The following is a 12,624-nucleotide window of genomic DNA, read 5'->3' as shown; positions in this document are numbered from 1 at the left end:
TGTGTGTGTGGTATGTGTCGTAGGAAGCAAGCATGTAAATCAAAACCATCTTGATTTCCCACATATTATTTTGAGGTTTACAGCCTCCACGGAGACAACAATCACTCCTACTTATACAAAGACAAACAAATCTTTGTTTCGCTGAATTAAAAACCTTGACCAAAAACAACAATTAAAAATTCAATTACAGTAAATAACTTTTGGTTTGTAAACAATATAGTGTTTAATTCATAAGAACCGAAAGAAAATTACCGTCTCCCACTATACACAAACAGATATATTTTCTTAATTCTTTCTGTTAATCGGTTTGGGCAATTTTTCCACACACTGAACCATAAGTAATTACATTTTTACCTAAAACACGCAGAAGCCCTGAAGATGAAGGTGAAAGTGTCTTTTTGACTTGCCTTCATGAGTGTATCTATAGGAATGCACAATATATCGGCACTATGTTTATTATTGGTTGATATTAGAGATTAATTTTTTGGGATCAATATTTATGAAAACCCATTTCTACCACATATGAAAAATCATTCTTTTGACATATTAAGTCTTAATGATGAGACTTGTCTCTTAATTTCAACATTTTATGTCAGTTTTTTTTCTTATGTGGCAGAAATAGATATTGGACATTTAATTGTGCATTTATTATGCTTTTTAGATTTGTTTACATTTATTTGCTGCCAAATAAACCTTAACTGATTTTTTTCATACTGTACATGTTGTGATGCCGAAATTTACTTGCCTAAACCTTAAATGCCTAAATCTTTACTTTATTTACTTTATGTATATAAATATTTATGTATTTATATACTTTATGTATTTGAAATTGTATAGAATTTAAATATAGGCTGTTGATTGGTTACCAGTCATACTAAAAATAATTATTAATCAAAACAGTTAATAACATCGGCCAGCATTTTAATATGTGCATTCATATCTATTTCCTTTTTTATTCCTGCTATGTGTAACAACACAAACACATCAAAACTACATATTTTCTGTGCATTTATAGGGCAATATAAGACAAAATACATATTTCTGTACCTTAATTAGCATGCACAGTAGTCAACTTTGGCCACTAGAGGCACATTGATAATTTTTTAATTTTTTTATTCCTCCATAAATTGCCCCAGGTCACCTTGACTATGAGAAAAAAAAAAGCTTTCGAGTAGACGCTAAGAAAAATGCAGAGAAATTATGCATAAATATTTTGGGTGCTTTTATTGTTGTTACACACAGTGCAAAAACATGATAATAAAAATGTTTTTCCTGCTGTTTTCACCTTTCCCTTCAGGGCTGTTTGTGGCGTTGGTGAGTGTCTCTTACAATATTTTGTAGTACGAGTTCCTCAGATGCAGTGGTACCATAAAATAGAGTGATAGTTATGCTGTGTGAATGCATTGTGTAACTTGTGAGGTGATGCTGAAATTACTGGACAGCTGTTTTTAACACTTTTCATCGCTTTTAAAGTTACCAGCTTTTGCCTTTCCTCTGTGTGCTGCCAGACATGGACACAATTCCATAAAAAAAAAACACACATATATGTTCATGCATACAGACACCAAAGATCATTCTAGCTTACATCATGGTCTGTCCGGCCCAGCCTGAGGTTTATCTGTACATTATGTTTGCTTTCAAGTAAAATCGAATAAGGAACAAGAAATCCCCCCTCGCTCAAGGATGAGCAGGACGCGTGCATCTCTCTGGGGGCTTGTGACTGACTCAAGGGGCTTGTTGTTCTCAGCTGACGGAGGCATGGGGAAGAGAAGAGCAGTGGAGGAAGTAAATTACATAGGGAGGGCTGGAAAAGTCTCTGTTCTTGTCGCATTACTGCGGCCGCCGTCAAGGGCACCGCGGCCGCGGTTTGAGTCACTGCGCTCGGAGCTCCGCACGGCCTTTGTTCCCTGCAGCCAATGATCAACATTCTCTCTGTTTCAGTGACTCAGCGATAGTCAGCAAGCCCTCCCCTAGTCTTCATCATGTCCCATGACAGCATCACAAGCCACAAGAGAGGATGGAAAAGTATGCAATGTTTGTGTGAAAACTCACCTTCGGTTTTAGACTGTTGTGTACGGTGGGACAAATGAAAGGCATCGTGAACTTACAAAGAGAAAATCCCTGCGCAACATAAATTTAAAGGGATACTTCACCCAAAAATGCTTTACTCGCCCTCATGTCCTTTCAAACCTGTATGACCTTTTTTTTGCTGTATATAGAAGATGTTTTAAGAACTGTTTTATCCATGCCTTTAAAGAATATGGGGTCCAAAACAACATTGAATCCCATGAATTATCAATGTAGAAATATAAAACCGAGACTTTTTTCAAAACATATTCCACAAAAGCAAGAAACTTTTGTCTGCAATGACATGAAAAATTAAGAAAAGTTCTTTTTTGGGTGAACCGTCACTTTAATTGTCCTTCTCAAGTGATGGCTCATGGCTTACTAGCTATTCTGGTTACTAGCGCTGACCTTTAGCCATTACACCATTGCAACCAGGAACTTGAACTGGAATCTAATGAATAAAATGAATTCATAACTCATTTTACTTCTGTAATGCAACACATTTCTGAATGAACCAGAATATTCAACAACAGAAATATGTAGGTTGGGACTAAATTATATCCTGTTGTAAGTGAGGAACAAGTTATGACATTTAACAAATGATTACAAAGTCACTTTTAATTTGTACATAATTTGTGTAAATAATGTGTTCTGCACAATAAGACCAGGAGCATGCATTAAATAGGTAAATAAATAGTCCATTTTGATCAGTGTTATTTTAGTTTTATTTATATACTATTGTAGTTTTTATTAATATTTTGAATTTTAGTTTTTAATTTTTATATTTTCAGTTTAATTCAGTCTTTTTGGGTATGTTTACCTGACAATGATGTACTAAAAATGTCAAAATGTTTTTCCTTTGTGGTTTTTGCGTACAGACGACAATTTTGTCAAAACGATCCCTGTTCACGCGGATCTGCGAAAATGACCTAAAACGCTGTATTGTGCATGCTAGGCCAGTAGTTGGCGATGTCACTTTGTAAGGAAACGCTACGCGCACATGTAATATGCATGCATACGATGTCACCATTTTCACAAGTTTGCGTTTTTTTTAGTTTACACAAAGACGATAATAGACACATTTTCAAAAAAATGTTACTTTGACACCCATTTTCAAAAGTTTGCGGTTAGAAAAATGTTCAGTTTTTAGCAGAAAACAGTGTTATGTTAACGCCCCCTGTATGTGCTTTTGCCATTTTTATTATTTGTATTTTTTTTTTTAAATGCATTTTGATTAGTTGGCAAGGCAACATTTCAAATTTTTGTTTTTGTTTTAGTTTTTCCATCTAATATTTATATTTTATTTAAGCTTTATGTTAATTAGTAAAAATGTTTTAAATAGATTTAGTTTAACGATAAAAACCCTGGTTTGATTCCATGGTAACTTTACCAACACGACTCCATTCTCAAGATTGAGCATTAGCTCCTACAGCTGCAATGGAACATCTTTTTACGTGGGCTGGGAATCAGACCCAGGTGTCCAGCATGCTGGGAAAATTCTACCACTGTACCAGAAATGCGCCCATAACAAGCCCAAGGCTGTGCATTTCCAAGCAGGTTTTCTTTTAGACCTGACATTCATTAAATAAATGGCCAGAAAGGACCTGTAATAAACCAGCAACCTCAGGAAACCATTTACCACCTGTTTCAGTCGGCTGTGTGATGTTCTTGAGCTCTTCGCTTAAGGTTGGTGCAGGCAGTGCAGTTCTATCATTTATGATGGTTGCTTGTCAGAAATGTATATGTTGAATGTGATGTAAGGTGCTTTAGAAAACAGCATGTAAACAAATGTATTGAGATCTTGCATAAAAGTTAGTAGTCTTGACTGTGTGCCGTATATCTAAGAAGTTTGACAGAGTTAGTCTTGCCATCAATCGGGTCATGTTTTGACATCCACTTTGACATGCGTAACAAAGAACTCAAGTGATTGAACTCTGTCATGGCTAGACGGAAGGAAATTTGTGGACCGCTCATTTTTCAAAGCAAACTTAAGGTAAATTGTAAATATGAATTGAATATAAATATCAAGAGAAAGCTACCAAGATATAGTACCAACTTTTATTTTCTTTCTCTCACAGACAGAGTACTCCATTGATAGCTGTTCAAACTGATTCTTAATTAGACGGCCGTCGTAGGAGCAGCCACACAGCAGGATTGTGAAGCATCATTTCTGACACTGTCAGAACTTCGTTGGAGGCTAAGATTCATCACAAGGGCAATTAATTTTTCGCTGGTGAGCATGTCACACATGTCAAGACCTGTAATGAAACCATTCCAAAAATGCAAGTTTTTCTCTGATGGAATAAATGTGGTTTACTGGGCTTTAGAAAGTTGGGTTGATGAAGAAGTCTGGGCCCTAATTCTCCATTCACCATTCACATCTTGTTTCTTGATCTTTTCAGGTTAACGCCATGGGGAACGCCTGGCTTTGGATTGAAATACCTCCTGAATGAACAAATATAATGTAAATATTCTCATTTTCATACTGTTGTGTTCATTACAGCAGCCTGCTGTTCTTGGTACAACTGGATCATAGCACAAGACAACAAATGATCATCAACTCTCATATGAGTTAGTGTTTATTTAATGAAATGAGACAATACTAGCATGCCCATAGCATGTTCTCAAAATCCGAACGAGCTATGGAAGAATTACTATGTGTTTACTGCACATAAATAAACAATGACATAATTACATAACGATGCCAGGAAGATGTGTCGATGGCGGTTTTGAGAGAAAGAGGGAAGCGGAAAAATCCTTTTGCTTGCACTCAGCAGGTGTCCCTTTCGATTAACTGATGCTTAGAATGCATCCTGTCATATTTACTTGACCATCACGCAGACAGAGAAAACAGAATATCTCTTCCTCGTCTTCCCTCTCCTCGTGCTTTTTCTAACCACCACGTCTAAACCCTGCCATCAAGTCTTTGCTGTTCAACAAGTGGAAAATCAAATCATATTTCAAAAGACTGCACAATAAAACACACTTAAAGGACTTGGCATTGGGTTTCCCCAAATACCCTTCTTTCTCTCTGATTCTCTCTCGCTCTCCCACTGTTTCTTCATTTGCAGAAAGCCTCCTCCCACTTGTCCTTTTTGAGTCATACAAAGAAACCCACTAGAAGGGCATTCTCTCTCTGTCCTCTCTCAATCCTACTTCCTTCCTCAACGCCCAAACACTTCTCTCCACTCACCTGCTGAAACAGTGAATGCTCTCTCTCTTTCAAGCAAGAAAGACACACACACACACACACACTCTCTCATCTGAGATCCCTGGTGGTTCTCATTTTCCCTCTCATCTTCGTGAGCACCTGACGTTGAGGGAGTTTGTTCCCTCTCACTTCCAGAGGTCAATATTCCGGCTTACGGCGATAGCTCCGTGCTGGCGGCCCAGCCGCTTTCCCGCTTCAGCCTGGGACGGAAGACCCTGCTGGGGGCCGGCACAGCCGTCATGCTGCTCTTGGTGCTGGTGGTCCTCATTCCTGTTCTGGTTCATCTGGCGGGCAGCAGCGAAAATGGAGGTCAGTACGAGATGCTGGGCACTTGCCAAATGGTCTGCGATCCGTTCTTGGAAAAAACTGGCACTACAGCTGATATCGGTACGGGCACGGCTATCACTAATACGCAGTTGGAAGCTGAGGCGCTGACTGATCATAGCATGGGACCCCCATTGCCCACCTACGCACACGGACCGCAGGGCAAACCCGTCCGCCAAGGAAAACCAGGGCTACCAGGACCTCCGGGTCCTCTAGGACCCCCGGGACCACCTGGAGAGCCAGGTCCTCCAGGACCAATGGGGCCACCGGGAAATAAAAACCACACAGAGCGACCAGACATCTTTGCTCTGGGTGGAAGTACAGCTACCGGAATAGGGACAGCCGTCTATACCATGGGACCCCGCGTGGCCTTTTACGCAGGTCTGCGAAACCCACAGGAGGGCTACGAGGTTCTGAGGTTTGATGACATAGTTACAAACATTGGGAATAACTACGATGGATCAACTGGGAAATTTGTCTGCAAGGTTCCAGGGACGTACTTCTTCACGTATAACGTCCTCATGAGAGGAGGAGATGGAACCAGTATGTGGGCAGATCTCCTGAAAAACGGACAGGTAAGAGTTTTGCAGCTAACACACCTGTACTGAAGTTTATGAAAACACATTTTTTATAATATAATATTATAATGTTCATAATTATGTATTTTACTACACACCTGTTGTTTTATAAAATGTTAATTATAATGACTGCAGATTTCGATAACTATCTGTCCTAGATCTGTTTAACATTGCATTGATGTCTATGTCTGATTTAAAAGGAAAGATAAGGTGCATATTATTCCGGCAGCATATGCAATTCATACATTACATAACACTGATGAAAGACAGACTGCCACTGGGATGTAATTCCTTGAGTTTATGAATAATTCCACTCCAGTGTGTTTCAATTTGAATATTCATATATCAGGATATCCCGTATGTAACAGAGAGTGAATTTAGGGTTGCTTTCCAGCAAAGGTCAGTTTCATGTTTGAGATGAACTTCTGTCATGTCTATTGTCAATGTAAACCGTAAACAAGGAAAGGTTTGACTGAACCAAGAGTTCGCCTCTAGTCAGAAGGTCTGCTTTGTGTCTGTGTGTGTGTGTGTGTGTATACATACTATACTTGTGTTTCTGGCATCCCTCAGTGTGTCATTCTGAATCAGGACACTTCTCAGACACCCACGGCCACTCAAACACATACGCAAATTCAGTATGAGTCTTTCACACACGCAAAATAAATACTTTAAAAGATGCCACACACATCAGAATATGCATCAGAACACACACACACACACACACACACACAAAGGTTTACAGAAAAAAATACTTTTTAAATATAGTTCATATAAGTAAGATTGGTAGAACCAATCTCTATATCCCTGTGACTGTCTATTTATACATATATATATATATATATATATATATATATATATAATATACATATATAGAATTTATATATAGATAGATACTTTTAAAAAATATATATTATTTAAATATACTGTATATAATAAGTAGTATTTTTAATAATATATATACACATACACATTTATAATATTGCTATTTTTATTATTTTTATTGCTGCTATTAAAGGGATAGTTCATATAAGAGATACAAATACAAGCCATCCTAGGTGTATATGACTTTCTTCCAAGCATTATAATGGCAGTGAATGGGGGTAGAGATTTTGCTGTGTGGAGAGCTTGCTTTCACACACGCAAAATAAAAACTTTAAAAGATGCCACACACATCAGAATATGCATCAGAACACACACACACACACACACACACACAAAGGTTTACAGAAAAAAATACTTTTTAAATATAGTTCATATAAGTAAGATTGGTAGAACCAATCTCTATATCCCTGTGACTGTCTATTTATACATATATATATATATATATATATATATATATATATAATATACATATATAGAATTTATATATAGATAGATACTTTTAAAAAATATATATTATTTAAATATACTGTATATAATAAGTAGTATTTTTAATAATATATATACACATACACATTTATAATATTGCTATTTTTATTATTTTTATTGCTGCTATTAAAGGGATAGTTCATATAAGAGATACAAATACAAGCCATCCTAGGTGTATATGACTTTCTTCCAAGCATTATAATGGCAGTGAATGGGGGTAGAGATTTTGCTGTGTGGAGAGCTTGGAAGAGCCAGGACATTTTTAATATAAATCTGACTGTATTTCTCTGAAAGGCAAATGTCATATACACCCAGGATGGCTTGAGTAAATCATGGTGTAATTTTCATTTTTGGGTGAACTATCCCTTTAACACGAAACACTAGAGTATCTTTGTGACATAAAGTCTTGACACAAACACTGTGCACACATGGCTATTCTGTATATATCTTTTATCTCCTTTGCTTTAGCCAGGCTGTGGGCTCTAGTTATAATTCCCTCATGCTCGGTCAGTCATACACAAGGAAACACACATGACGGATATGAGTTTATACACACAGATACATGTATATATACACACCCACGCACGCTGTGTGCTTGAGTCAGCTGTGTTACTCATATGAGCGCAGAGAGAGATGGCCCACAGCGACAGCATTTCACCGTCTGACTGATGCCCTCATATCTGAGCGACTTCAGTCCCTGTCCATCAAACAAGTAAATGACAAAATTGTCCATCCTCTCTGGCTCCCAAATAAACACTTCAAACTTTTTTATCCCATTAGCTGAAACCTACTCAAAGTTGTTTGCCCAACCTGGTTTTAAAGAGGAGGTGGCCTGTTTTATTTATAGAGGCTGGAAATAATGAGGAGGGTAGTGAGAATGTGATGGGAATGTGACACAGACTGGACGGAAACCCACATTTCACAGTGAGAAACAGCTCAATATGTCAAGGCATATTGGTCCCTTTTCAAAGTCCCTTTTAAGGCACTCTGTGGCCGTCTGGTAAAACCCCCGACTGCATTTTTCTGTGTTGGCAGTAGACATACAATTACAGGTTATATGCAGTTGAATGAAGAAAGAGCAAAATCACCAAAAGTTCTTGACAAAATTATATTTCAACTGCATATTACAGACCTGGCAACAATTGTATGATAAGTTATACTTTAGCTAAAATCATGCAGTTAACTGACCGTTTTGCATTTAACGTGTCTGGATTTGAGTGGATTAATGCTATAGTTTCTGTAAAGTATGCCATGCTTGCATTAATCTTGGCTTTGCCATTTACTTAATGCAATGCATGTGTAAAGCATGTGCAAATAACAGCAGAAATTGTCTCTGAGAATGTGCATAAATTGCTTTTGGTGTGTTTTTTTATTTTTTTTTTTATGCAGCTTTCATGTTTTGTACTGAATTGTATATTAATGCATGTTAGTTTTATCAGAATTGCTGGAAACCTGTATGAAGGAAGTAGACTTGTTTAAGGCTTGGAACCACAATTCCTTTGTAGGATTCTTGTATTTAAATTAACTGAGGAACATCCAATTCTTGTTTGCCTCCAGCTTTACTTCTGATCGCATTTTCATAATTTACATTTTTAAAAGGTCTGCTTTAGAAGAAGCACAGATAAACCATCAGCTGTTCGAAACAGATTCATGAAAACATTGTAAGCTCATTTTAATCTGCCGGAAAAAACACAGCTGGTAATTTGAGAGTCAGACAGTATGTCATCAAAGTAATGAGATGATATGCTATTGCATAAACAAAAAAATAAAATACAGAATAGTGTTTTAATCCCATCAGTTTTACTTAAAGAAAAGCTGTAAAGAAATTCTTCATCCAAAAATGTTGTTATTTGTTTACCCATATGTCATGTAAAATTCAACATTTTTCAAAAGAAGTCTCTTTTAAGGCTGCATTTCTTTAATCAAAATACAGTAAAAACTGTGATATTGTGAAATATTATTACAATTTAAAATAAATGTTTAATTTTTTCCTGTGATGCAAAGCTGAATTTTCAGCATCATTACTCCAGTCTTCAGTGTCACGTGATCCTTCAGAAATCATTCTAATATGCTAGTTTGCTGCTCGATATAGTATAGATATAAATATTATGAGTCACTCTCTTTCAGGTTTGAAAGACTGAACAGCTGTATTAAATGTCATATTGCTGAAGGCCTCTCTTGTTCCTCTTCCTCTCTTTGCAGGTGAGAGCCAGTGCCATCGCTCAGGATCAGGATCAGAGTTATGACTACGCCTCAAACACTGTCATCCTGCACCTCGACCCCGGAGATGAGATCTTCATCAAGCTGGACGGTGGGAAAGCGCACGGCGGGAACAGCAACAAGTACAGCACTTTCGCTGGCTTCATTCTGTACAGTGACTAGAGGTCAAAAGGTCATCGAATTCAGTCTCAGTCTGTAGGTAAGAGATGTTAGGGGGTCTTAACTGATTTAGGTTATAAATCTGATGTTTATTAACACCCCTGACATGTTTAGGTCAGGAACGATTTCTTTTTTTTTCTTTGTCATTTTTGTTTTACCTCTACGGTTTTCTTTGCTACAGGCTATTTTCACCTGAAATTCAACAGCTATACACTCATAAAACACAAGATAATTTGTTTAAAGAGTCAGATGATTCATTATGCAGCCTGAAGGGAATGGTTTGTATGTTTTGTTGTAGTAGACGTGGTTTTAAAGCCTGGATCCAAAAACCTTCAACAGACACACATGAAATCAACAAGAATGAGAGAGCCGGGCTTCAGGGTTTCATCAAAGTCGTAATTGATCAAAAGCCCAGTCAAGTGAGTGCTGATATTTCATTATGATGTTGTCTTTGTATATATGATCAATCTGTGACTCTGCACTGCTGTTTATCAATGTCTCCGACTTTATGTGAAGTGAATGACCCTTAATGATACCCATAAAATCTTAATGAGTGTATGCACCTGGTTTTGACTGCTGTAAATTACACCTTGTCCCTGAGAGTCTGTTGTAAATCATAGTAGTGCATCTGTTTGTGATTGCTGTGTGAATCATGTCACATTCACACAGCAATCACAAATAAAGCTAAGCATTCGTTTCAGCTTATAGCTAAAGCTAAACCCGTTCACTGTTGTTTCTACCAATGAATTATGAAGTATGTGGCTAATATTACCATTACAAATAAATCTTATCCTACTAAAAGTTACTACTTAACAATGGATGGAGATCCATAATACATTGTAACTGTAACAGTGATGCTGGTTTATGATGATGACGACCACTATCTAAAATGATGTCCTGTATATATCGCGATAGCCATGACCTGTAAAATGTGTCTAAATATCTAAATGTAACAGCTTATAGATTTTTGCTTTTGCTAATAAATGGAATTTTTCTAACAATTTTTGGGTCACTCGGTTGATTGCTAAGTGGAGTGTCTGCTGTGTTGTCTACATAGACAGCTGCCTTCTAAGAAAGCATCCTAACACAAAGAAATAGTTCACCTAAAACTGAAAATGTACTCATCCTCAGACCATTCAAGATGTAGATGAGTTTGTTTCTTCCTCAGATTTGTAGAAATGTAGCATTTCATCACTCGCTCACTAATGGAGGCTCTGCAGTGAATGGGTGCCGTCAGAATGAGAGTCCAAACAGCTGATAAAAACATCACAATAATCCAATCCACAACACTCCAGTCCACCAATTAACATCTTGTGAAACGAAAAGCTGTGTTTTTGTAAGAAACAAATCCATCATTAAGACTTTTTAACTTTAAAACCATCACTTCTGGCCAAAATTCGAGTCCATAATCCATAATAACGCTTACTCCAGTAAAAAAAAAAAAAAAAAGTCCATCTTCTGTTGTCTTCTGTCATCAAAATCCAACCACATATTTGTTTAGACCTGTTTTGAACTGTTTTTACTTGTAAACAGCGCTTGATCTGTGCATATTTCTCTCCTGATTCAGACCAGACGACTTTTTCACTGGAGAAAGTGTTATTATGAATAGAGGAAGCAACAGTTTGAAATTAAAAATGTCTTAATGATGGATTTGTTTCTTACAAACACAGATTTTTGCTTCACAAGATGTTAGTTGATGGACTGGAGTGGTGTGGATTACTTGTGGATTATTGTGATGTTTTTATCAGCTGTTTGGACTCTCATTCTGACGGCACCCATTCACTGCAGAGCATCCATTGGTGAACAAGTGATCTGAACAAATCTGTTCTGATGAAGAAAAAAACTCATCTACATCTTGGATGGCCTGAGGGTGAGTAGATTTTCAGCAAATTGTGATTTTTGGGTGAACTATTCCTTTAAATGGAACCTCATTAGTAACTTTTCAAATATTATATACTATATACTTTTAATTAGCTTTTATTTTTATATTTTCAACTTTTATTTTAATTTTAGTAATTTTGTCATTTTTCTTCGACGTTTATATTTCTGTTTAGCTTCTCATTTATTTATTTGTGATTTGATAAAAAAAAATAAATAAATCTCCCTTCTGTGCCAGTCTATATGCTGTTAATTCTTATAAATTACTAGATGTCTCTGTTATAAAGACACAAGAAATCAGAAGAAGAGAGAAAAGGACTGATTTTAACGATAAAGAAAAGAGGAGCGATCACAGCTATAGGTGTAATGAGTATGAAATGCCACATGTCTGGAGGGAAGCACTTCCTCCTAATCAGAGATGATCAGTGTTTCAAAACAACACAGAGAGAGCCTCGGAGCTGCATGAGCGTCGGGAGGAGAGGCCAGAGATGAAGGCTGCTTATGTAAACAACGAGATGTTTAGATGTGAAGTTTAAATGACATGGTCTACTGCCGAGACACGCGTTATGCTTCATTTTCTGTAACCGTGGACAGATTAACCATCTCGCACGTTTGAGGAGATATAAAGAGGCTCATCACCACCCTTGAGGGTTTTTTAATTACTCTTTTGAGCCTCTCATCAGGAATGTACACCATATCTGCTCTTTCATTAATGGAAAAACTCTCTCAGTTAAATGATATAATTAACTCCTAATGTCAAAGTATAATAGCTCACAGCGATCTTCAATGGAGGTTGTAGTATGGTTTAAAGTCAACATG

At 37.0% G+C, this 12,624-nt stretch overlaps 1 protein-coding gene across 4 annotated transcripts; it reads left to right on the top strand.

The window, feature by feature from the left end:
- The first annotated feature begins 5,217 nt into the window (after positions 1 to 5,217).
- On the top strand, positions 5,218 to 10,910 carry LOC107667184 (C1q-related factor-like). 4 transcript variants are annotated; one of them, XM_016458788.1, is made up of 3 exons: positions 5,218 to 6,177; positions 9,751 to 9,967; positions 10,229 to 10,910. In XM_016458788.1, exons 1-2 carry the CDS (start codon positions 5,518 to 5,520, stop codon positions 9,928 to 9,930), a joined length of 840 nt encoding a protein of 279 aa, XP_016314274.1. In that variant the 5' UTR covers positions 5,218 to 5,517; the 3' UTR covers positions 9,931 to 9,967; positions 10,229 to 10,910. The 4 variants fall into 4 exon arrangements, with proteins under 4 accessions (XP_016314274.1, XP_016314273.1, XP_016314272.1 ...); XM_016458787.1 differs by having other exon boundaries at positions 10,226 to 10,910; XM_016458786.1 differs by having other exon boundaries at positions 10,109 to 10,910.
- Positions 10,911 to 12,624: the final 1,714 nt, after the last annotated feature.

Source organism: Sinocyclocheilus anshuiensis, unplaced genomic scaffold (assembly GCF_001515605.1).
Source record: "Sinocyclocheilus anshuiensis isolate Anshui unplaced genomic scaffold, SAMN03320099.WGS_v1.1 scaffold415, whole genome shotgun sequence".
Taxonomy (NCBI): Eukaryota; Metazoa; Chordata; class Actinopteri; order Cypriniformes; family Cyprinidae; genus Sinocyclocheilus; species Sinocyclocheilus anshuiensis.
This window is presented reverse-complemented; position numbering and strand designations above follow the sequence as displayed.